This window comes from Leishmania donovani, chromosome 32 (assembly GCF_000227135.1).
Source record: "Leishmania donovani BPK282A1 complete genome, chromosome 32".
Lineage (NCBI taxonomy): Eukaryota > Euglenozoa > Kinetoplastea > Trypanosomatida > Trypanosomatidae > Leishmania > Leishmania donovani.
In genome coordinates this window covers 421,061-445,767 of record NC_018259.1, presented here as the reverse complement: position 1 = coordinate 445,767, position 24,707 = coordinate 421,061, and the positions used below count along the sequence as shown (strand labels likewise).

At 58.5% G+C, this 24,707-nt stretch overlaps 8 protein-coding genes across 8 annotated transcripts; all 8 read right to left on the bottom strand.

Annotated features, from left to right (window-relative positions):
• Positions 1-219: 219 nt before the first annotated feature.
• Positions 220-1,233, bottom strand: LDBPK_321180 (mitochondrial carrier protein-like protein; the record flags this gene model as incomplete). Its single annotated transcript, XM_003863486.1, has 1 exon — positions 220-1,233. The coding sequence occupies one exon, from the start codon at positions 1,231-1,233 to the stop codon at positions 220-222; it is 1,014 nt and encodes a 337-aa protein (XP_003863534.1).
• Positions 1,234-2,233: 1,000 nt separating this feature from the next.
• Positions 2,234-3,196, bottom strand: LDBPK_321170 (mitochondrial carrier protein, putative; the record flags this gene model as incomplete). The annotated part of the gene is made up of 1 exon (XM_003863485.1): positions 2,234-3,196. One exon carries the CDS (start codon positions 3,194-3,196, stop codon positions 2,234-2,236), a length of 963 nt encoding a protein of 320 aa, XP_003863533.1.
• A 1,411-nt stretch (positions 3,197-4,607) lies between these two features.
• Positions 4,608-7,721, bottom strand: LDBPK_321160 (exportin 1, putative; the record flags this gene model as incomplete). The annotated part of the gene is made up of 1 exon (XM_003863484.1): positions 4,608-7,721. The coding sequence occupies one exon, from the start codon at positions 7,719-7,721 to the stop codon at positions 4,608-4,610; it is 3,114 nt and encodes a 1,037-aa protein (XP_003863532.1).
• Positions 7,722-9,328: 1,607 nt separating this feature from the next.
• On the bottom strand, positions 9,329-14,218 carry LDBPK_321150 (hypothetical protein, conserved; the record flags this gene model as incomplete). Its single annotated transcript, XM_003863483.1, has 1 exon — positions 9,329-14,218. The coding sequence occupies one exon, from the start codon at positions 14,216-14,218 to the stop codon at positions 9,329-9,331; it is 4,890 nt and encodes a 1,629-aa protein (XP_003863531.1).
• Positions 14,219-16,329: 2,111 nt separating this feature from the next.
• On the bottom strand, positions 16,330-16,896 carry LDBPK_321140 (hypothetical protein, conserved; the record flags this gene model as incomplete). Its single annotated transcript, XM_003863482.1, has 1 exon — positions 16,330-16,896. The coding sequence occupies one exon, from the start codon at positions 16,894-16,896 to the stop codon at positions 16,330-16,332; it is 567 nt and encodes a 188-aa protein (XP_003863530.1).
• Positions 16,897-18,248: 1,352 nt separating this feature from the next.
• On the bottom strand, positions 18,249-18,494 carry LDBPK_321130 (small nuclear ribonucleoprotein, putative; the record flags this gene model as incomplete). Its single annotated transcript, XM_003863481.1, has 1 exon — positions 18,249-18,494. One exon carries the CDS (start codon positions 18,492-18,494, stop codon positions 18,249-18,251), a length of 246 nt encoding a protein of 81 aa, XP_003863529.1.
• A 1,653-nt stretch (positions 18,495-20,147) lies between these two features.
• Positions 20,148-21,953, bottom strand: LDBPK_321120 (dynein, putative; the record flags this gene model as incomplete). The annotated part of the gene is made up of 1 exon (XM_003863480.1): positions 20,148-21,953. The coding sequence occupies one exon, from the start codon at positions 21,951-21,953 to the stop codon at positions 20,148-20,150; it is 1,806 nt and encodes a 601-aa protein (XP_003863528.1).
• Positions 21,954-23,497: 1,544 nt separating this feature from the next.
• LDBPK_321110 (vacuolar sorting-like protein) lies at positions 23,498-24,112 on the bottom strand (the record flags this gene model as incomplete). Its single annotated transcript, XM_003863479.1, has 1 exon — positions 23,498-24,112. The coding sequence occupies one exon, from the start codon at positions 24,110-24,112 to the stop codon at positions 23,498-23,500; it is 615 nt and encodes a 204-aa protein (XP_003863527.1).
• Between the last annotated feature and the right edge of the window lie 595 nt (positions 24,113-24,707).

The window sequence follows — 24,707 nt, the reverse complement described above, 5'->3', positions numbered from 1 at the left end:
ACTGCAGAAGGAACCGGCGATAGAAGGAGAGACGCAAGCGTCCGCGGGCGTGCGACCCTCGGAAACGGGAGCACACAGAGATAGAGACCCGCAGCAAGCGCCTGGGAAGGCAGAGCGGCGACGAAACATGCAGAGAGCAACCGAGAAACGACGAGGCATTCGAAATCTACGCGATAGTGGGCAGAGACACAGCGTAGGTGCAAACAGCGTAGAGGGTTGTCAGGGTAAGATGTGCTGTGCCGCCTTTAGAAAGTGCTCGTAGAAAACGAACATGAGGACAGAGCGAGGGACTGTCTGGCACATTGACGGCACGCTGCCGCGGTAGAAGGCGGCCAGTCCGCCTCGCTTCCATATTGTCCTGATCGACTGCAGAAAAGACCGGTATTGAATCTCCCCTGTGCGCGCGCGGTGGTCCTGCAAGCGCGTCTTGACGACGATCACCGGCTGACAAATGAGTGCCAGGACTACCTTTGTCACGGTGGAGCAGACGCACACGTCGAGAACCGACAGCTCGCCCTTCCTGAAGCCTATGGCCGCTGCCTTGACTGTGTCGTACAAGGGAAGGGTGAAGGCGTTCGGAACGGCGAGCACCATTTGAGCCGACACGCCGCGCCACAGCGAACGAACCCCGGTGGTCTGCACTGTGTGCAGCAGCCCCCCGCGGAACGTGCGGAAGTTGCGCGGGACTTCCGCTGTTCGTGCGGAAGCCTCCTCCAGCTGCATGCGTGTTTTGAGGAGCCAAATGGGATTGCACGCCACCGCCGAGGTGCAGCTGGCGATTATGGAAAAACCAAAGCGCTCAAGAAGGTTCTGCCACGTCGCCGCCCAGCACGCGGCGAGCGACTCCGTCTCCGAGAACCTCGACCCACCGCTTCCACTGCAGTGAGCTTCACGGCGCTTCGCCTGCCACGCTTCGTACCAGGTGCACTGGCATCGATAAAGGTACATGTAGACACCCCATGCGCAAACCGTGCCACACACGGACACATGGCAGCCCCGAAAAAAGACAGGCAGGCCGCCCTCCAGGCGGTAGATGAGCTGGAACGCCTTTAAAATACTGCGATACGTTTGTCCGTTGTGCTCACGCGTGTGGGTGCCATCTTGCGAGGTAAACCGAATCCGTATCACATCTACCGGATAGAGCAGAATCGTGCTCGCGGCGCCGCCCAGCTGCGACGCCACCGTGTGCTGCAGAGCGGTGGCCTTGGGCGCCGCAGACTGTTTCTCCGCCATGGCAAGGCCCACGTACGCACGGAGATGGTCAGAGAGCTGATGGACTCTGAAGAGGGGCTGGCGCGTGGATCGTCCCGTGCTGTACCTCTGCGACGGTGGAGCACGGAGAGGCGGCAAAAAGAGGGGAAGCAGAGGAGAGGGAGGGTGTGAAGAGTGAGCAGAGAGAAGGGAATGCCCCACATAAAAGAAAAACCGTAAAAGAGAGGACGTTCTCGCCACATACACAGTTGAGGCGTGGCTGCCGCCTCCGTGCCGTGCTAGCATGGCTGCATGGCGACCTTGGCCCAACGTGTGGTGACACACAGCGCCACACAGACCACAGAGCAGTTGAGCACAGCGTTTGAGGGCAGGGATAAAACTTGCGTCTCACGCGCGCTGTTGACGGATTATGCCAGATCTAGCCAGCAAAGCACAGCCCGATTCAGCCGTTCTCATCGGCATTGGCCTTTCTTTTGCCTAGGTGTGATGATTCTTTTCCATCCCCCTGCATCCTTCCTCGCACACACACACGCACACGCACGGGACCGCCCAAGGCTGCGCTTCGTGTGAAAACAGAGGTAGACAAAGGGGAGTGAAGGCGGCAGGGGAAGAGTGTTGCCAGAGACGAAAAATAAAAATGGAAGGGCGGAGCCAGGGATCGGGCGACGGCGGGAGGGGCGCGGAGCAGCCCCCCACCATGTTACACGTTTGCGTCTGGGAGTGTGAGAAAGAGAAACCTCACGCAGACCTCCTGGCAGGCACTAGTCTACACGACAGAAGGAGACCGCCTCAGGTGGTCTGTCCCGCAGACGGCCCTCGGTCTCTTTGTCTTGACAGGTGATGCTGTGAATAGAAAAAACCGAGAGGGAATCCAAAGAAATTGGGAAGAGAAAAGAGGAGGAGGAGGGGTGTGGCAACATGTTAGGCCGCCTCGCCAAAGGACATTCACTTGTGCTCCAATGCCCTTAGCCTCTCTGATCTCGATTGCCTTTTCCCAAAAGCCATTCTCAGCCCGGTGGCGCTACGACGACGGATATCGCCGGCACAGAAGCGACAGTGTCTTCTCGTAGATACAGTAGTGAAGAAGGGAGCGGGGGAGAGAGTGGGCGAGGGCGGTTTGGAAGCCGCGGTACATGCCTTGCAGCCCTTGTGTCTTGAGCACGTTCGAGATGCTCTGCGCGACGGAGCGGTACTGGTATTTGCCGAGCGTGGCCCGTTCATCTTGCATGCGCACCTTCATCATGACGAGCGGATGCGACAGAATGAGAATCCACACCTTCGTCAGGGTGGAGCAGACGGCAATCTCGACGAGGCTCAGCTCTGTCATCTCAGCGTGATCCCAGCGGTACCGCAGAACAAACCGCTTCAGTGTGTCGTAGGTGGGGATGCTCAGCGCGTTGGGAAAGATCAAGAAGAGCTGCGGCGACAACCCACGCCAGAGGGAGCGGACACCAGTCGTGTGCACCGTGTGCCGGACACCCCTCCAAAAGGAACGGTAGTGCGAGCTGCGATTCGCCTCCTCGAGCTGCATGCGGGATTTGACGAGGAAAATGGGGCAGGTGACGCAGGAGGAGATGGCGCTCGACAGGACTGACACACCCGAGCGGCCGACGTACGACGTGTACTCCGTCACGTTGCACAGATGACGGTACAGATACATGTACACGCCCCACGCGACAACGGAGCCTGCAACGGCCACCGGGCACCCGCGGAACAGCGTACGCAGGCCCTCCTCTCTATAGATGAGCGCCAGTGAACCTTGAATGGACGAGTACACGCGACCGTTGTGCTGGCGCACCGCCGTGCCGTCCTGTGCCATGAACCGGGTCTTAAGCGTGTCAAACGGGTAGAAGACACAGGTGCTCGTGGCAGACGCCAGCTGCGAGCTAACGGTGTGGATCGTAACCGGCGCATGCCGACCGATCGCATTCAACGACATCGGCACCCAGCCTGCGTACTCGGCGTCATCGCTTAACTTATTCATGGAGATCGTCGACTGAAGCGGCAATGACGCGCAGAGCGTTGTGTTGCCCCTAAAGGCAGGGACAGCAATCAGTGTGTCGTGCCGCACAGTCACCGCTTCTAAGTGCTCCGGTGCTGTGACAGCGGTGGTATCCATTACACGAATCAACACGAGCTAAACGACTCGAAAGGGCGAAAAGAAACAGTAGAAGGAATTAAGGAGATTCGTCTACGCGATGGGGAGGGGGTGGGGGCTGCCGAAATGCGAAGCGCCTCGGCTAGGGTAGTGACCGCTGCGGGGGAACGTGTATGTATGTGTGCGTATGGAACACACGATGACCGCGACACGGCCCAGCGACGAGAAGTGCGGGCGAGAGGGAGGGGGCAGGTGGCCCAGGTGAAAGAGTGCGTATCCGCGGCTGCCTGCGCGCCACTCGCCGTCAAAATGTACGCGGCAATGTACACCGAAGCAGGGAGCAGTGTAAACGAGCGAGGGAGCAAGCAAGTGCCGCAGAGAGAGGTGAGACAGTGGGCTGTGAAGGACGTTCCACTCCTCAAGGTGCTCGAGGGAGAAGAAACCGCAGAGGCCGAGATGAGGAGTGGGTGACGGGAGTAGCGATCCATGCTCCATGTACTGGGGCGCGTGTGCGTCAGCTTGCAGCAGTAAAGTGCACCGGCAAGGAAGCAAACGCGTTTGCTTCCCGAAGAGCACACCAACACAGAGAACAAGAGGTTTGTGGTAATGGTGCGCGCGGGGGGGGGGTAGAAGAAGGTGATTGACACGGAGAAAGTGGGTGCACCAGGGACAAGCTCGAGCACAAACACGACAGGCAGCTCGAAAACATTGTCTGGGAAAGTCGCACATGCTTCCCTGTTCGTTTGGTTTGGCGCGTTTTCTGCTGTTGCGCTTTTGGGCGACTTAAACACACACACACACACACAGAGAAAAAGCTGTGCGCCGTATCGGCATACACACGCGGGCCAGCTCAGCACCGCCCGTTAAGAGGTGTCTCACCAGTCCGCAAAACAGTGGGGTGCAGATAAGCGTGAGAAGGCAAGAGCACGTGCATGTTTTGTACTTTGTTCGGCTTTTCTCCTTGTCCTTTTCGTCGTGCATCAGCTGCGTTATTCAAGAGCAGCGCGTAACGGACGGCATACATTCTGTGCCGCCACCGTTCCCCCCTCCTTTCCTCCACACGGGCCGCTACTCAAAGCCTCGACTCTGCCGTGGCTCTGCATTGTATCATCCACCAACGCAATCAACGAAGTAAAAAGGACGCACGCCCCTCACAGCAGGATCGGCAGAGGGAATCTTGAGAGGGAAGAAAGAGGGAGGCGTGCGTGTGTGTTTGGAGGGGCGCCGGTGGCGACGACAGTGAGGCCGACAAATGGAGGCTGGTCCCCTGTCCTGCCCATCTGCGCATCTGCCTGCGTCAGAGAGAGGTGAATGGGTTTGCCGGCGGATCTTCCATGGACAGGTTTGAGAAGCCCGGAATAGTCTCCTCGCGCAGACGACGCTCGTCCTCCTCCTGCATCTTGTTCTCCTGTTCCGCACCCCAGACCTTCACCTCGATCAGAAAGTCGGCAAACTGGGTGCGAAAGCGCTCGTCATCCGTGAAGGACTCGTAGCACATATCCACAAAACTCAGAATGGAAGTCGTCGTCAGCGTCGGAATAACGGTGAGGCTGTCCAGCAGGTAGGCGCGAATGACGTTTTTGCCAATCGTTGGCGTGTCCGGCGGCACCATGGAGGAAACGTTGAAAAGCTTCTGAAGAATCCGGACGTGGTGCTGGAAGCCAGAGGCGTGCAGGGAGTCCATCGACGCGACCATCACGTCCACCAAGATGCGCTGCATGTAAGCCTTGAAGAACACCTCCGCGTACTCGGACTTCGACACGTTCTCGAGAAACAAGTCCAGCGTTTCCAGTCCGGTGGACATGGTCGGGTAGTCCGTGTGCTTGATGGCCCACAGCATGCCCAGCACAACATCCTCGTGAGTGGATGTGTAGCAGATAAACGCCTCAAAGCAGTGCGCGTTCAGCGCCTGCAGGAGCTTAAAAAGGTTAACACGAAAATCAGGGTGGCTCTCCATGTCCTGGGCAATGATGGCGACGGTGGTGTTGAACGTGTGGTCGAGGATCGCCTCGCAATTGTTCTCGATACACCGACCTAGAGTGCGCACGCACGCGGTCGCCAAAGCCAGCGCCCCGGGCTCCTTTGCCGCCGCAATCGCGTTCTCGTAGTCGAGCAGCACGACTGAAAACATGTCCGGCAGGCAGGATTCTGCGATGAACTTCAGCTGTGTCGCGTGGCTCACGAAGCGCTCAAAAATGCGCAGAATCTCACGCTTGGCAAGGCGCACGTACTTCATTTCAGGGCGATGCAGCGCCGTCTCGCCGCCGTCGGCGATGGCCCTCACCTGCGCCTCGGAAAACATGCGGTAAAAACCGTAGAGGTCTTGAGTGATCATCATCATCTCGTACACAAACACGTCACCGCACGAGTCCGCCACATTGCTGAACACGCGCAGGTAGTGCAGCAGCTCTACCATCGCTTCCTCGCTTTGGCAGAAGGCGCTCCCAGCGGCGGCCGCGGACGCCGTGCACGCCTTGAACCGGGCGTTTGTGTCCGTCAGGAATGTCTCGAGCAGGAGCGCGCGCTGCTGCTCCGTCGAGCCGGCAGCGATCATGTAGCCAGCGGCGTTGAAGCATGTCTGCACCTGCTGCAAGGAGAGCATCTCTGTGATAGAGCTCCACGTCTTCGCCACCTCGGATGCGAGGCTGGTGCTACCGTTCACCTCCGCGTACTTGGCGTCGAGCTGCTTGCTAAGCTTCACGAAGGTGTCGACGGCCATGTCTTGCACACCGGGAAATTTTTCCCGCATGAACTGGAACACCTTCCGTGTCACAGTGGAGAGGAAGGTGGCGTGATTGCGCAGGTAGCGGGGGTACTGGCCAACAATGAACATGACATCGCTCGCGATCACGGCCCGGTTGTCTTTCCCGCTCATGGTCTTGAAGAGCGTGAGGAGGTCGGTGATGATCTTCACAAAGAGGTCGCTCTCGTCCTGCTCGGAGAGGGCCATGGAGATGGAGCCGACAGCCCAGCAAAGGGTGTTGCAGTTGTGCCACGACCACTCGCTTCGGTCCAGCTGCCGCTTCATCAGATCGGTCATAATATTGCGCGTGTCCTTCGGGTCCAGGTGGGTGAGGAACACCAGCGTCTGCCGCATCAGATTGTAGAGCTGCAGCTCCTCGACGTCGGTGACGTGCTGCCGGCGAATCTCGCCCTCCTCTTCCACAATGATCACCTCCTCCGGCTTCGCCATGCGGCGGATAAGCACAAAGCGAACGTCGGAGAGAACCCGCGGCAGCTTCGACATGAGGTTCCGCTTCACAACGCTGGCGGGCGCCCGCAGCAGGTGATCGCCCAGCCACCACCAGTATTCCACGCACGCCTTAAAGAGCTCCTTTTCGTTGATGTTGCTCATGCCGACGAGCATCTCATGACAGGTGACGAGCAACATGTCGTCGTAAGATATGCTTGCGTAGTAGTGTCTAAGGAAAGCAATCAGGAGCAGGTTCAAATTCGCCACGTACTCCTTGTCAACCAGCGACCCCTGCTCGTACAAGGTGACGACGCGCTCCATAACGGAGGAGTGGGTCGTCGGGAACGCGCTCATGATGTTCCCGAGCGCTGTCTTGAATGTTTCGAGAATGCAGCGCACCTGCTGATCGCCGGCGGCACCGCTACTCGTGGCAGCAGAGCACATCTCTGCCAAGCACCGCACCGCCTCGCTACGGACGTTGCCGTCGCTGACGACCAGACGCGAGATGCTTTGCAGCACTTGCTCATTGAAGATGAGCTCCGGTGTCATCCACGGCACGTACACCTCCAGCGTGGAGAGGGCCGTGCGGAGCAGCACCGTGTCCTCTGCGTTGACGATTACCATGACGCATAGCTCCATGATGAAGCGGAAGTCCTGTGCCAGAGCCTGCTTCTTACGCTCCACCCACCGCGACGTCAGCGTCTTTTCGCCGAACTCGAACACCTCCTCTCCTACAAGGCGAAGTAGGTTGAGGTTGTTCTCCACCATCGGCTCCGATGGCGACGCGCTTGTCGAGATTTCCTGCACAAAGTTCGGCCACCGCACCGGCCACTCGCGCTTCGCGATCGACACGAGTGTCATGTTCATCTTTGTCAGCAGGGTGCGGTTCTGGCGGATGTGGGCGAAGCTCGTGCACTCGCGGACGATCAGGCTCACAACGAAGTTGCGAATCGCCTGCTGGTTGTCTGCGGAGAGGGTGTTCCATCGATGCAGAATCGTATCATCCAATACCTGCAGCGCAAAGAAGCGCGTGTTTGTGTTGCGCGACTCGGTGAGCAGCTTGTCGACGCGGAAGAACGCCTCTGGGTTCGCCTTGAAACGCGTCAGCACCTCCTGCGCCTCCATAATTTCCGCTGGACTACCGGAGGACATGGCCGTCAAGACCTGCTCAAACCGCTGTACATCGAGCGGCTTACTGAAATCTAAAATGGCGTCCATGTCAATTAGCGCAGCTCGGCGCGAGAACTCCCAGGCGGCCGCACAAGAACGGCACAGAAAGACAACAGCAACAACAACGAGAGACGAAAACGGAGGATGGAGTATTGACGGGAAAACAAGAAAGGGAAGACGGACGTCCGGGTCGACCTCTGCGCAAACCCTACACCAACACAGCACACAAAGAGGAGCGGAAAACACACGCACACACAAACAGGTAAAATTAAACGCAAAACCCCACGAGAAACCCCACTCACGATGATGCAACGTCCACTTGACGGGAAAGTGGAGCGCACGAGGAGGAGCACGACCACAACAGATAGTTACAGAGGGGGGAGGCAGGCAGGGAGCGGGACGGATTAGCACATACACACGCACATCGAAACAACCACCACCAAGAACAGGGATGCCTTCAGTGGGGAAAGGCGCGACAAAGAGGGAAAGGGAGAAGGACAGAAAACGCCGTCCCCTTGCCCGGTGTCGGCGTGGTGTGCAAAAGTCACACACGGAAACTCGAGAGGGACCTCTCCCTCAGCACTCCCCTTCCCAGAGAAGTCACCCTTGTTCGATCGTGTGTGTGTCTGTGTGTGTATGCTCGGATAAGTGTGCCTGGTGGTGGGAGAGGGAAGGACACGAATGCAAGGCAGACACAATGCCGCTCAACGCGCGCGTCCTTTGCCGACGTTTCGCCCCTTCCGAAACCTCTTCCTTGGAAGACGTCCTCTTTCGGCGACGAAGTTAAATCACTGCCAAACTCGTGCAAAGAGCATAGAGCTCGGAGGGACATGAAAAGGCAGGAAAGGCGCGGGGTGAGGTGGGGAGGGCGGAGGGGACGGCGGGAGCATGGAACGTGCGCCGAGCGCACGACAGAGAGCCAGTGAGGGAGGAGCGAGAGAGAAGGAAGGTGGAGCGTACAGGCGTACAGTAGAAGAGGCAAGGAAAGCGTGCTCACAAGTATGCCAAGCGGCATGTCCCCTCAACAGAGCACAGACGTAGGTGCGCAGCCTAGTGCCAAGACGGAAGTTCGGTCTCGTCAACGGTGAATCGAGCACCGCCGACAGAGTCTGATGTGTCTCTCTGTGGGAGTTTCGCCATCCGCCACCTGGGTCAGCATGGCAACCAGGAGAAGGGAAAGGACACGCTGACCCAAGCGGCTGAGGCGCCCCGGCTGCCCCCCTCCCCCGCTAGAACCACGCAGGGACGTCCACATGAATCGGAATAGATGTTTGCGTCCGTGTGTGTCAGTTCATTGTGGAGGTAGTTGCACCATGAGAGAGTGCGATAGAATACGTTGATTGTCGCCGGTAAACTCACCAGGAGGGAGGAAGAGCAGGTAGCGGGCACCACCGCCCCCCCACCGCACTCTCTCCCACTCAAAAGTTCTCTCTTCCGCCTCGAACAGCAACACCCGAAGGCTGGCACCAAAGAGGTCTGCCGAAAAGGCTACCACGACGGCAGCGTTACAGGAAACAAAAGACAAAAATAAACCCCCGAAAAGTGTCCGCAACAACCAGATCAAAGAAGAGCAAGTCGAGAGACCAGGCACACTCGATGACATCTATACTTTCATATATAGCTGCTTCCACGGCCTGGGGCAACCGCTGAGGTATCTAGGAGAGCAAGAACACACCGCTGCCCTCGGTCATGGCGAAGCGAAGCTTTTTCTCCATCTCTTCTTTCGTGTTGTACTGCGGCAGCTTCAAGTAATTCTGGCACGTCATGGCGGATGGCAGCATGTCCTCTTCCTTGATGCTGGCATCCTCGGACGTTTTCCGCACAATGGTAAAGGACGGCCGCAGTCGACCCAGGCCGCCAACAGGGAGGTGCGCAGAGCCGGTGAGGAAAAAAAAGAACTGCTTCTGCTCCTCCACCGTGAAGGCGGCCAGGATGTCAAAGAGCCACTGTACATGCTTGCAGTTAAGGGTGTACCCGTAATTCGCCTCGCTGTACTTCTCAAAGTCGTCGCGCGTGATTGCAGTCTCGTGGCCAGCGATGAGCTGGTACAACTCGTCCACGCTGAGCATCTGCAACGCCACTAGCGGTATGTACCAGTGGAAGCCCTCGCGGAGAGCATGGACCGCCGCGGCAACCCCGCGATCGAGCAAAAAGCTCGTCACGGCGTCACAGTAGGCCATCATGTTGTTCGCCGTCACTGCCGTCTTCGCCCCATCCGCACACAGCTCCACGCTGTCGTCCCCCGGGAGCGTGAAGTCGAGGGCGAGGTCCTGCACCTCCACCGCTTTCGTCTGCCCTGGCAGCTGCACGCGCGTGTGCCCACTCGCGGCGGCTCCCGCCATAGCAACCAGCAGACGCCCGACCTCCTCGCTGAGGTCCTGCACATCGTGGATCCCGCACACGTCACCGCGCAAGAGGCGGAGGAAGACCGGTGAGAGCGGGAGGCCGGGCACGTGCTCGTCAACGAGGGCACGGCCGATAAAGCGGCCAATAAGACGGAAGAAAGGTACCAGGTGGTCCTTCTCCTGAGCCGACCCCGGCAGCACCGGTTTCGGGAACAGACCATAGGCGGCGGTATTGTACTCATTATCATCGGCGGCCTCGTTGCCGTCGCGCCAGAGTCCCAGCTTGCGCTGTCGCAGCTCTTGGCTGACGAGGGTGTAGAACTCGCGCGTCGGGCCATCGCCCCAGCCATTTTCGTTGTAGAAGTGAAAGCTCCAGACAAGGTTCCGCGCCCGTGCGTCCTGCGCGCTAAGCACCTTCTTCGCGCACTCCAAGACGTCCTCACGCCACACCCGCTTCGTCTCCTTCTTGAGCTGACCGTAGATGCCCCGCATTTGCTCACTCGACATCCGCGGCTCATTCAAGCCGAACAGTTCCCTGTATTTGCGCATCTGAATCAAGCAGCGATCCGTCGACGTGAAGCCGACGTCGAAGAGAAACTTGCGCGTCGAGTAGCTAAAAAGGTAGGTGCAATCCAGTGCAAGTTTTACTGCCCACGTGCCACGTTGCTGGCCAGCCAGCAGCATCTGAGAGCACTGCTGAATTGCTTTGCTGTTGAGCTTCGCGTGCTGAAACTCAGCGATGGAGATGGCAGGGGCAAAGGTGTTCAGAATGCATGCGACGTCGACGCCGCGCAGATGTTTCGATTCTGCAGCGGCTTGCGTTCGCACATAGTTGAGAAGCACCGCCCAGTTTGCTACCGCGGCGTGCAGCGTGCCCAGCAGCCCCAGTACATCCCGCTGGCTGTCGGAGAGCACGTGCTTGCTGTAGTGGAAGGCACCAGCAAGCTGCTCTTGAACATCCCGCACTGCGCTCGGCTTACGGTCCTGCGACGGCAGGCGCACCTGCAGCGGTGCCTGCGGATTGCCGCTGGCAGGGAATGCATTGGGGACCTTGTACAAGGAGTAGTACTGCGGGTTGTATGGGGTGGTGCTGTAGTACAGTACGACAGGTCGCTGCAGCGAGTACCCAGCGGCGGTCGATGTGTCCAGCGGAACGAGACGGCTGTGAGCACCGTGCCGGACTTCCTCCTCCTCGTGTGCCCCCTCCTCTGGAGCGGTGGTGTCGTGGGGCTTTCCGCGCCGCTGGTGACGCGGCTTCGCCCTTCTTTCGGCGTTGTCGCGGTGGCTGCCTCGCGCCTCATTTTCGGAGGCCGCCGCGGCAGGAAGGACGAGGTGCTCCATGATCTGCAGCATCGTCATCGACAGCGGCAGCACATGTGTGCCATAGCGAATCCATACGTTGCTGTTCGCTGGTGCTGAAGCAGGGGACGAGGGAGCAGCTGGCATTGGTGTTTCTGCGTCGCGGGACATAGGGGAGTGCCGCGGGTGCAAATCGGGCAGGACGTTTGTCACGGCTTCGCCTTCTTCGCCGTCGCCGTTGTCTCCGTCCTCGCTCTCCTGCTGCAGCACCTCCTGCTGCAGAACTTGCGCCATGGCGCTGACACTAGAGATGGGTCGAATGCGGGCCTTGATGCACTGCCGCGGCGAAATAGAGCTGTCGCCGTCGCCGCGTGCACTGGGAGTGGAAGTGTCCGCCGTCGTGTCGCCAGCGACTGCGACAGACGCGCGGTGAGGCTCGAAGGAAACGACAAAGTAGTTGTGAACGCCGCCGATGAAGTCGTACGTGGGCACGGTAAAGTCGTCGAGGAGCGTCAGTATTGTGTGTAGGTGGTGCACAAAGTGGGAGAGCAGACTACCACTGCCTTGACCCACCCGCCCAGCGGTGGTGGCAGCCAACGTCGGCGCCACCCCGGCACTCTTTTTCGCTTTCCCACCTCTCGTCGCGGCCGGAGACGTGGAGAGCGCAGCGACCAGGTGCATCACTGCGTAGATGTTCTGCTGGCGGCTTAAGCAGTTTCGCAGCTCCCGCACAACGCCGCTCGAGAAAAACTCAAACGCCGTAACGTCACCAGCGAGCACGTCACGCAGCAGGCCAATCGCGATGCTGAAGTGGTCTTGACGGAGCTCCTCGACCACGCGACGCAGGGGCTCGGTTGCCTGCTCATCCTCGACGTCGAGGAAGCGCTGGAGCAGTATTGACGCCTCGGTGCCGATGATGGTGCTCCACCCGGCAGTGCAGGTTGTCAGGGCTGTGCGCGCCTCACGCGTGAGTGTCGTCCTCCCCTTCACCTTGCAGCGCTGCTTCAGCACTTGCAGGCTCAGCTTCACGCCCTCGCGCGCGAACTGCACTTGATAGATGCCACTCAGCTTTTGCAGCAGCCGTCCCGCCAGAGCAACCGCAAGAGCATTGCAGACAAGATCGGCGCCGCGAAGATTGTTGTTTAGAGACTCACCGAGCGAGACCTTTGTGATGTCGCTTGCAAGAAGCTGCTCCGTGGAGGCCATGTCAACCGCGCTAACGAGAAAGTCGAGGCACGACGTCCGCACCGCAACAAGCTCAGAGGAGACGCACACGCAGACAACGGTGGGAATGGCTTCCAAGACGCGCTGGAGCAGCTGAGGCGACTTGCGGTACAGCTCCAGCTTGTCCCGATTGCGCGCCGCGGCCCCCACTACCTGCTCCATATCTGTGTAGCTGTGCTGGCCACCGTGGTCGTCCTTGTAGTGCTCCAAAACGCAGGCAGTGCAATAGTCTTTGTCGGGGCACTCGTTGCACCGGTACCAGTCACCGGGGGTGCAGTTCTTCCCGCATCCATCGCACATAAAACCGGAGGCACGGCACCGGGCGTACGCCGCCTTGGTCTCAATCTTGAGGCCCTGCTCCTGCGCTACCCTCTCGCGTAGGTGCGTCAGAGTCGCGTCGGCATCGCTATCATCGTCGAAGTCATGCATCTGCTCCCCGTCCTCGTCCTCTTCCGTCGTGTAGTCCTCATCCTCGTCATCACCGTCGTCCATGCCCGACCGATTGCCATGGGCCATGGCGCCAGTGAGCAGTGGCCGCTGTGTCAGCATCTCCAGCCGCTCAAGCTGCTCAGTAGCGCCGGTCCTGCACGGAATCAACAGAGAGGCCAATAGCCGGCACACAATGGTGCGCTGGTGCGAGGTGAGCATCGTCGTCCGCGCAGCTGCTGGCTCAGTACCGGCGCCCCCACCAGAGTCCATTCCGGAGTCACGTCTCACTACCAGTTCGGCCGCCGCGCTGCGGCGAGCAACCCTTCCAGCCGCCGATGGGGCGGCGTGCTGCTCCGCCACTACCGCGGGAACCGGCGCTGGTTGCAGTAAGGAGAGCAGCGTGTTGAATAGGTCGCTTTGGATCACCGAGGCGGCGATGCCGGCGCTCCACTGCACACCTGCGAACAACAGGGACAGCGCCGACGACAGCGTGTCGTCGTTGACGTCACGCTCGTGTAGGAGGACTGCGATGCGGTCTGCCGCGTCGCCGAACACGGTCTCGACGGTGGCTCGGTCCGTCTTGACGCCTTCGATGGCCTGTGCCAGTGTGGCAATCGCCTTTTGACGTATCTCGGAGTCGCCGTTTGTCATGCCGATTCGCAGTGTGGGAAGGCAAGCAGTAATATGCCGCACGCTGCTCTCGTCCACCTCGCCGACGAGCCGTTGCACAATGGTCCAAATTTGACGCTGCTTGTGCAGTGTGAAGAAGTCGGCGAAGCCAAGCACCGCCTCGACGCCGTCGTTGTGCAGCAGCTCGCGGCTTCCCATCTGGCTCCGCGTGATCATCTCCAAACAGGTGATGCACTGCTCCGACAGCTCCACATCCTGGATGGAGCGGAGGTGCTGCAGCAGCACTTCGATCAAGGTGTGACGAGTTGGGAACGTCTCGAAGGTGCGAGGAAAAGCATCAATGATGTAGGTGAGGGCGCGGGCTGCCGTGATGAACACCTCGCGCACCTGCGACGACGCGATGCACCGAAGCAGCGACGGTAAAACAAGCGGGATAGTGGCCATCGTGGACGGCGAAATGAAGGAGCTCATCGTGAGTTGATCGCACAACATCTGCAAGCCGCTGTGCTGGACCGTTGGGTCAGGGCTGTTGATGGCGCCGATAAGCTCAGCGTTCGCACGCCGCGTGTTCCCCTCCGGCAGGCCGATCCCCTCCATGTAAAAGCGAAAGCCGTCCATGTTTTCGCGTCTAGGGTGAGCACGTCACACGGAATGTATCGTGGCTGAGGGGTGCTCAGAGTGGCGCACAAGAATCTGCACCAGCAGCCGTCAAGGCAGGGTATACGAGGAAACGCAGAGGGGGAGGGAGACGGGTGGGCTGAAAAGCAATCAACAACAACAGAAAAACGAAATGACCTTGTCGCTCGACAACAACACCGCAGGAGATGGCAACGCGAGCGAGAGCACGCGAGGCAACACGATGCACTTGCGCGGCAGCAACGTCAGACGGAAGCAGTTGAGAGAACCGAGAGTCCACAAAATAGAATATCAGCAGCGTGACTCGCAGACAACGACCTCGCGGATAAATTAGCGAAAGTCTCCAAGCGACCTGCACCTCAGCGACAGAGGGCAACAGGTCGCCAGATGAAGTCTAAGAAGCGGGGGCCAATGAAGGCGGTAAGACCAAGGAAGAAGGCAAGACAGTGAAAGGGAAGGAGAGGAGGGGGTGAGGGGAGTGGGGACCTGCCAGGCAGCTCTGGTCTTCTGCGAATTAAGACCCCTGATGCAGAAGGAGATACACACAAACGAGGCGAAGACAAAGAAAAATCAAAACGATGAGCGCGCGTGGTGACGAGGGCGACTGACGAGGAGGGGTCCTTAGCGGAATAGCATTGAAGGGATATCTTCAGCAAGCGATGCTCACTTCTACGCCTCTGTGCAGTGGCGACAGCCGCCCACCTTACACCAGAGAGAGAGAGGGTCGACAACGAGCCTCGTTAGCTACGGCCCACCTATACGGCGCAAACAAAAAAAAAGCAAGGGATCGACACAGCTGTCGATGGCGCATGCACGGCAACCACACAGTTTCGCAGGGGTGCCGTTTCACGTATGCACCCCACAGGGCGAGCGAGAGTGGAAAATCGAGGGCCTCTCTGCTCGACTGAGAGGCGCCGCTTCGTGTGTCCGTAGAGGATACCCTCGCTAGGCGTGAAAAGGCCCTCAGACACACGGACACGCACTGTGGGGAGGCCCACAGCTTGCAAAATGGATCACCCCTGGGGTGTGGAAGAAGATGAAGGAGGGGGAGAGTGAAGGCGTGCTCGTCTGGCTTGCGTGATAGACGGGAACGCCGATGACACGAGTGCAAATATTCAAAAACAAAAAAGAGAAGAGAGATCGTGAACCCGTACGCAGCGAAGAAGTACAATCACTTAGCTCGACTTGCAATGTCAAGTCGGTGCGCGTGCGCGTTGGTGGGCAGATGCGTTCGGAGAACGGGTGCGCATAGGTTATAATCCGTGAAAAGGGGGAAAAACATTGTTTGCCCGTTTGGTGTTGTTACAGCACGGCCAACCAAACAAGGAATGTAGCACGTGTGAGGTAACAGGAGCGAGAGAGGCCGGAGGGGGGGGGGGAAGACAGCATTGAGAAGTAACGTGTCGCAGCAACCGCTGTTCAGGTAGAGGCGGTGATTCTTGGGCGACGCACTACAGACCCGGTTCAGCGGATTCAGAAGCATACCACCTCTCTATATAGATAGGTGTGCGCGTGTGCACACTCGAGACAGGGAGGGTTGATGTTTCGCTTCGAAACAAGGAGCACAGAGTGGGTTAGCCGCGTTGGGGGGGGGGGAGGGGCTGTGCGCCCAAGACTTCCGTTCGTAAGCGCCGCTTCGCTTGGCATGTCGTGCTCTCTTCGTTGTTTGCTTTCTATTTCGTCTCTTGGCAGGCAGAATAACATGGAGGGGGTGGGGATGTCGTCGGGCGCGCACTGTCCACCACAGTTGCGCGCGCGCACACGCATGAACAAAACTAGCAAGCGTCCACGAACAGAGAGAGGAATGCAAATGAAGCACACGGAGAAGGCCTGGAACAGGATGCTACAGCGTCCCAGAGGCGCCGATCACGAAACGACAACAGATGCTATGAAGGAGACGACGCTCAAGCACGAGCACAACAGCTCCACTACACACATACCCTCACTCTTGAAAACAAACCACGAAGAGAGGACAAACCCAGCGTTCGCATCGGGGAGGGCAACAGCACATACATGCGACAAGAAAGAGAAACACAGAATCCGATCATAAAGACGGTCGAGCAATCACATGTTCGGCTTGTCCCCCGTCCTCTTCACTCAATCGCCGCCTTCACCTGTGCCGCCTTCAGCGCCTGCTCACGGCGTATCTTGCGCATAATCTGGTAATGGTAGTTCTTGTTGAAGCCCTTTGCCTTAGCCTCCTCGTATTCTTTGCGGGCACGCGCCTCGCCGCCCACACCCCACGCCGGCGCCTTCCGGCACGCGGCATCGTCGCCGCGCAGCCAGGTCTTCTTGGGCCAGTTGAAGATGAAGGGGCCGTAAACGTACCGCCACCATGGACTCACCTCGCCGTCCTGCTTTGCTAAGTTTCGACGCAGGATGTAAATGGTACGGTCGTAGGACTCCGAACTCCAGTCCAGCCACGAAAAAAACGCCTTGCCCGCCTCGCTAGTCGGGCGGTCGAGGAAGCGCTTGTAGTACACCTCCGTGTCGCGGTTCCATTGGTACTGTGGACAGAAGCTATCATCGTACTTGAGATCCTCGTAGCGGACGAGACCGCCACGACTGTAGTACGAGTATACCTCCATCAGGGTCGGTGGGATGAGGTACAGCAAGTACATCACCGTAAACGGGATCCAGGCAACGTCTAAGCCTGCCATTGTCGTGGTTGTTGTTTTTTGTGCTCTTCGAGTCGTGCCCGACCTTAGAGACAGGTACGCGCAGAAGCGTGTAAGGTGATGAACGGCGCGAGGGAATGACCGGCACACATGCGACAGTAACGGCTAAACGGGACGACTAAAAAGAGAAGAGCAGCGGTCCGTGGTTGGGCTTGCGTTTCTACATGCTAATGCTATGCGTAGAGTTCCTACCCTGGTGAGTCGAGGAGGAGACAATATCGAGTGTCTGCCAGCGCGCGGGTGTCGGCGGCTTCCTTGGTGCTTGCACCCGGTGATCCCTGGCCGGTGGCGGGTGCAACGGACAGAGAGGAGCGAGAGACAAGCGACTCGGAGAGCGCCCAAAGAAGAAACAGTAAAAAAAAAAAGAGCTAGAGAACACAAAACGAGACGAGTGCACTCGATGTCCTGGCACTCCGTTCTTCGTGGAGTCACGTGCGACACGGTACGGCAGTAGGGAGTTGTTGATGTTCGCAGCTGCGAAAGTGAGACAGACAGACAGAGAGAGAGAGCAGCGGGTAGAGACAGTGTCAAAGGACGCGGGAAGAAGAGTAACGAGGAACGTCACGGAAGAAGCAGACGTACAGGCAGCATGTGAAGCAGCTCGCGAGCTTGGTATCCGAGTGGTGAGTGCGTGTGGGCTTTGTCGCGCCGCACGGCACGCGGTCGCGGTCATCACGCAACGAGCCGAGCGCCAGCCCTGTGTCAGAGCAAGGATGCGCGGAGATCGGAAGGCAACGCACAAGAGCACGAGGCGGCGCGCGGACTCTCCCGCACTCACGTTCTGCTGTGCTCCGTATCTAGCCATGAGTGGATCCGTCCACCACCTTCGACTATTCGTGTTGTCTGCGATGGGGATTCTGTTCTGTTGCAGGGTGTACGTCCTCGCGCCACGTCTCATCGCATCCGCGGGCAGCTTTCGCCTGCACAGCCCATGTCCCTCACCCGCGTCGGCACGCACCGTTACGTGTCTTGCGGCAGCAAAGGGAGATGACCGACAAATCGAAAGAGGCCGAGAGATGAGGGAGAGCAGGAGCTGGGCTGAAGGCGCTGGGCAAAAACCAGGCACGCAGAGACGGACATACGGAGACACACGAACACACACACACACACACACACACACACACACACAAAAAGAGTTCTCTCATCATCCAACAAAGACGACACTCCCCCAGACAAGAAGACACACACGCACACCGACTTCTCATTTATTTACGAAAACGTATGCTGCTCAGGTGGCCACGTCAGCCCTCTTTCCGCCGACGGTGCGGCACGACTAAAAGATCCTTTACATGCGACCCCAGTTCGTCCTGGTGCACATACGTTCTCTGACCTTCTCAAACATCGGCGCTCACGATCTCGACGATGGCGCTGCCACGAATCACGGTGGTGCCGAGAGCCAACCTGGCCTCCTCGCTGACAGCTGCGTTGCGGGTCTCATCCATGGCGTCGTGTAGCACGATGCTCATGTGCTCGTCGACGCCGCGCAGCACGCCGGAGATGGAGCGGCCACCTTGTATCTTCACCACAATCCGCTTCTCCATGAAGTGGTTGAGGTTGGGAAGCGTCTTGTGCGCCGGCATTGCTGCTAAAAAGCTGTGAGAGGGTGCAGATTCTAAGCGTTAAGTGCACTTCGTTCGTTGTGTGTATGCTGTCGAAGAGGCAAACAATTTTACGACGAAGTGGCGAAGAGGGGAGACGCTGCGCAATTTCAGCAACGACGTCTGACAGGGCGTCGTACACAGCTGGCCACCACATGAGAATTGTGTGCGAGTACGGTGGGTGGCAGGTCGGTTTTGACGTGGTTCATCGTCAGGAGAGAGTGTTGGGACGCATGCCCGAACGAGATGATGGAGGGACAGTGGCAAGCCAGCACTACAGTGCGGAGAGCAGGGTGGTAACCCTACCGGAAAACAGCGCTGATAAAGTAGCAACGGCTTTTCGAAAACGCGGTTTGCAAGGCAAGGAAACGAGGGACTCGACAACGGTCAGCCGGAGACGATAGTCGTACTCCATTCTGCTGCCCGAAACCTTGGAGCGTGCACGACGCCTTCACTCAGCATGAGCGTACACGTTTGCCGTCTCACGCGCGTCGGCCTTTCACCAGACTGCGCAGGCTCCACTGCCTCAACCGCGCAGGCCTACGGATACAGGCACGGTGGGCTCCGCTGCGACCGCGCCATGCAGCAGCTGCTTCGCCTTTTACCAAACGACACGACACACGTAGTTGCCCACTTCAGGGAGTTTCTTTTTAAATTTGCGTGTCTATTGTGTATCCACATCAAAACAACAAAATCGTTGAGGGAGGGCTTGCGACAAATGTAGAGATGAAGAGGAGGGGGTGGCCGGGGGGAGCGGAGGCACACCGATGGGCCACACACAACGGCACACGCACAAATTGGCACGCCAGCGTTCAACTCACTATTAGTGCGTGTCTGTGTGTGTGTGTGTGTGTGCGCGTGCCGCCGAGAGAATGAGCGAGTTTACGTGTGACCATATATCGCTGTGTGCCACTGCCACCTATGTACATCTCAAAGAACCACAGGAGAGAGACGGCGAGCAAAGGCAACGCCGATGGGAGGCGAACGAGAAAGAAGGCGGAGGGGACGCGACACGTCGACGTAGCCTCTTCGGCCGATGCATTCCGAGACGCTGTACATCCCCCCCCCCCACCACCACCACCTCCTTTGCCGAGCGCCCTCTTTGCCACCGTCATCCACTCCACTTAGCATTCCCCCGTCATTGTGTATAGTACATGAACAAGCAACGCGCACCGTCATGTCCGCTTGTAGAGGGGGAGAGAGAGAGAGAGACGGAGACTCGCACCGAGTCTGCGCACGCCTACACACAGCGAGTGAGGACGGGGATGAAAAAAAAAAAGGACGCGGCACTGGGTGGCGAGTGGCCCAGCCAAGACAATCGGGCAAAGCGGCGCCTCCTAACCAGCAAAGCAAGACCTCCACAAGCAGCGCCGCCGCGGTTTTAATCACGAACCAGCACACAAAAACCGCGTTGCAGCTCCTGCGCAGCAGCGAAGGAGCGGGAGCTGCCTTCAAATGGGAAAAGCAACAGAAAGAGAGCCGTCATTTCACTCTCAGCAGGGCAGTCTCCGGTGTTTCTCTCACCACCAGCCAGCACCCCTGCACCAGTGGCTCAGCCCGCTATGGCATCTGCTTAGTATAGCCTGGGCGGGCAACAACAACCACGAGACAAGCTGGTGGAGCAATACCAGCAGACTAGTCGTAGAGATCTATGCCGTCCTCCAGGTCCTCCAGGGCCTTGAGTCGCACCGCATCAGTTTCTTCGCGGGTGTGGATGTCTTCGGCCTTCTCGGCGTTCACCTTCTCAATGTACTTCGCGGCAACGTCATCCAGCGCGGCTTCCTCGGTCGCCGGCGTTCTGGTGATCCCGGAGAGGTGTGTGGTGCGACGCTGACGCTGACGCTCCACCGCACGCTTCTCCTTCATGGCTCGATCAAGATTCTTGTCCCGCAGGCTTTCGTTCTCCAAAAGAGTGCCGATGACATTCTTCTCATCTGGAGCCTGCGTGCACAGCGACGGAGACAGCTCTATCAGCGACACATTGCCGTCGATGCCGCCAGTGGCGACATAGTTGCCGCTCTGCGAGGGCTTGATGGTGTGCAAGGCATAGTCAGACACCTGGAAGGACACGGAGGGCGTGGTCTGGCGCAGCATCAAATCCCACACATCCACGTACCCGTCCATGCGAGTCGTGAAAAAGACGCCGGGTCGCACAGTGTGCCACACACCACAGGTCAAGTATGCCTTGTGGTAGAAAGTGCTAAACATGGGCGTGAACTTGAAGTCCTCGAACCACAAGCGCGCCGTCCAATCGCCGACGGTGAGGAAGTACTTGGAGAAGACGGGGTTGCGCTGCACGCTGTAGACCGGCCCGTGGTGGCCGTTGAAGGTGTTCGGCAGTAGCTTCTCGTGCTGGGTCTTGCCCTTGCGATTGCACGACAAGATCGTACCCTGCTCGGTGCCGATCATGTACTTGGCCGGCCCACCCACCTGCGGGTCGTAGTCGAGGCACAGGCCGCCGAGGACGCCCCGGGCGCCGCCGTCGTTGCTGCGCGGCTGCAGCACTAAGTTGTCCTCGGCAATGGAATGAATTGTCATCGGCTTCTCCGGCAGACGGCAGTCCCACACAAAGACGTTTCCGTCCGTGGAGACGGATAGTAGTTCGCCAGACTTGCTTTGCAGCCACTTCAGGGCCCATACCGGATCCTTGTGGCTCTCCTCGATGAGGGAGCGGGCGGCCGGCCGGTTCGGCTGGCGGGTGTCCCAGAACTGCACGACACCGTTCCAGCTCCCACCCGCGATCAGGTGAGGATCCTTTGAGTAGTACTCGATGCTGCACAGTGGCGACGGCGTGACGAGCGTCTCGACAGGCTCATTGTGGTTCATTATGTCCCAAATGTGCGAGTTCGTGCTCATCGTCGGCGTCTGGCTCTGGAAATTGAGTCGTGAATAGGCCACGGCAATCCGGCGGCCCTCGTTCTGCCACGACAGAGCCGCCGCCGTGCGTTTCTCCTCGGATGGATCCTTCAGCACCGCCCAGACCTTCAGCGATGCAGGCCCCATCGTCTCCTCCTCATCCGGCGGAGCTTCGGGGAAGTAGTGGCCGTATATGTCCATCGCCGTGTTCTGTTTCACGCAGCACTCGACGCACTGCTCAGCAAGTCGCGCGCACGTCTGCAGGTAGACCTCCTCCCGCTCCACTTTCTTGCAATACTTCATCTTCTCCTCGAACTCGGTCGGGTCGACGGCGTGCGGCCAGCCACCCTCACCGTGATATTGTGCGTGATTTTTGATGCGCACGGACTCGGTATTCGTGCTCGCCTCGGACAGCTGCGGCACATTCTGCACCTGGCTCTCCTTGGGGTTCTGCGATGTGAAAGTGTCCTTGATCACCTCATTTGGTGCAATGTCGACGATAATTTCGCTGTCGTTCGCCTGAAACTCCGGCATGCGGCCAAACTCGCGGGCCGGCCGCGAGTAGCTGTACGTAATCTCCGTCATCGGAGATCGGTAGCGGTGTGGCTGAGGGAAGGGAAAATAAGCCGCTGCCGTTCTCGAGCGACAAGGGGTAGTGACGAGGCGACGCTGTGTCGCTGTCTTTGCACAACAGCAGGACGAGAGCACCCCACAACAAGCACAACGCGTGGCTCACAGAAAGCTAAAACGAGGAGGTCACAATGAATTCAGCCAAACGCCTCAAATGTATCTCCAGCGAAGGGCGCGAGTCTTCCTTTCCGTGTGTTTTTTTTTTTTGGAGAGGGAGCGAGGGGGCTCTTCTATGGCACGCGGTGTTCAGCACGGGCAACACGTGAGGGAGTGCGTCCGATGTTGCAGGGACTCTCGTCTGGCGTGACAATCAACTGCACTGAAACAAAAGACACTCTTTGCCAGCGACTGACGAATAAAGAGAACGGCGAGGGAGAGGAGGTACGGGAGGGGGGAGGGCGGTAAGATCCCACACAGAGAAGAATATGTGCAGGCACGCGTCGGTAGGCGTAACGGTGTGGAAAGGAAAGAGACGGGCACGGAGACAGAGATGAAAGGAGGGAAAAGGTGGAACACTAATGAAGATGAGCATCAAGAGCGCTGTATCGTTGCGGAGTTTTTGCGCAGGAGACGGTGCGGGGCATACATACGGAGTTGGCGGTGCTTGATGAAGTGCCTGTGAGCGTGGGCAGATGGGTTATTGTGCATCGGTGCGAGTCTCGAAGCGTCATTTTTGAATCGAGACAGAGGCGTGCGGTAACAGGGCTGCTCTCTCGCCCACACGCGCACTCGACTGTCGTGAACTCACCAGACTGTGGCACCGTCAGCACAACTCCCACATCCTGCTACGGTACCTAAGGTCGCTCGACCGTCTTCTGTCTTTTTATTCGCTCCTTTAACTTTCATTCTCTGGCGCTCAGACATACAAGCGGCAGGAGCTTTTTGGGAGAAGGCGGCCGCCATCGGCTAGTCGCACGAGTGCTTGACGCTGATTCGCAGAGAGCAGAATGAACCGCAACCCATGGCCGTCACAAAACGTCGAAGAGGGTGGAGAAGCGCCACAAGAATAGCCAGAGGATACAAAGCCAAAGGAAGTGGTAGAGGGGACGGGGAAGCCACCGAGAAAGGAGGAGGCAGCGTGAAGCAACGGAGCACAAACAGGGATCGAATCCCGGCAACAACAAAATAGAACGCCGCCAAGGTAGCGTCCAGACAGGGAAGACAGTAAAGGTGAGGAGGTGCCTTGTACTGGCTCCGCTACGCATCACGCACAGACAGAAACGCGCACAACCACAAGTCGGAGCCTCCTAAACACCTGACGGCTCCACGAGGCGACCAACTCCAGGGCATGCCAGATGTCATCTTCGCACCATTTCCCCGCTGATGACTGAAGTACTAAAGCACAGGAAACGTGCTCTCTGCCCGCACAGACATGCTACAGAACGCAAAGGAAATGACGAACCCAGAGCGGCGCCAACGGCCGTGTACCAGGCCACAAAGGGGGGAAGGAGGGAGGGAGAGAGCCGCATCAAACGCTGAATCGCAAACACGCAGGAGTTTCACTCCTTAGCCCATTCCTTCTTCTTGATCCTGAGGCCAGGCACTATCCCAGTCGCCGCCAAGTCCTCGCTAGCGGTGCCGCCGCCGCCGGTATCGTCCTCCGGGTGATACTGGTAAATGAAGGTGACCACAGACTTGTCCTGTATGTCCAATAGCATGAAGGAGGGCACAACATTCACGTCGTACTCTGTGTCCGCGCCGCTAAGAGAGCCTGGGTTGACAAAGAGGTGGGAATCAAACTCGAAGTACTTCGACTGGTGTGTAGAGCCCGACACCAGCACGTCCACATCCAGCTCCCGCTGCACGGCCGCGAGCGAGTCCTTGTCTCCCACTGGTACTTGGTGACCATGAATCAGCCCGAGCTTGAGGCCTTCAACCGTCAGTACGACGCTCTCGGGCATGTGATCTGTCCATTGCCGGTCGACGCTGCTCGTCACACAGTGCACCTCTGGGGCAATCGTGCGCAAGTAGTCGTACATTTCCTTGCTGCCGACGCCACCCGTGATCAACAGCTTGTGAACGCGACCAGGCGAGAACATCTTGCAAAACACCTCCGGGACGCCACTGGCCCGCTGCGGCACCCACGTGTCACCCACGACAAGCACGAGAACCATTGCTGGCGCTGCTCTCCGGGCACGCGCGTCGTTAGTGTCGTTGGCCAATACCTAGCGAGAGACAGTATAACAACCGCGCAGACCTTCGGCGCGTCGATTTGTCGTCAGTTGCCTAGTGGTTAGTATGCGTGCAAGGGTGTGCTCGAGTGATGCTTGCACCGACACGCATCCCACACACTCCTTTCGTTGGTCGTCTTCTTGCTTCCTCAGGTGATGTTGAGTGGTGACGGCTGTGCGGTGCACCCGTTTGGTGGGCGCTGTGTGCTCTGATGCGCTTTTTTTTTGCGGAACCAGCCGGCCGATTCGGTACGTAAAATCCAAACGAAAAAGAAACATGCGAAGAGAGGGCGAACGAGGACGACAAACACGAAAAGCATGCCATGACGGGGTGCGGGGGTGAGGGAGGGTAAAACATGCACAGGAAAAGACGTGCGCTGAGGCACGTCAGCACCGCGCTCACCTGGAAGTTTCGGAACAGTATCGGCGCATGATGGCAGACACTCGGGTATGCTGTGGGGAAAAAGAAAAGGACATGCATTCAAAGAGAGCTGCGACTGCCAGGAGACACATCAACGTCCTACAGAAGGCACGCACC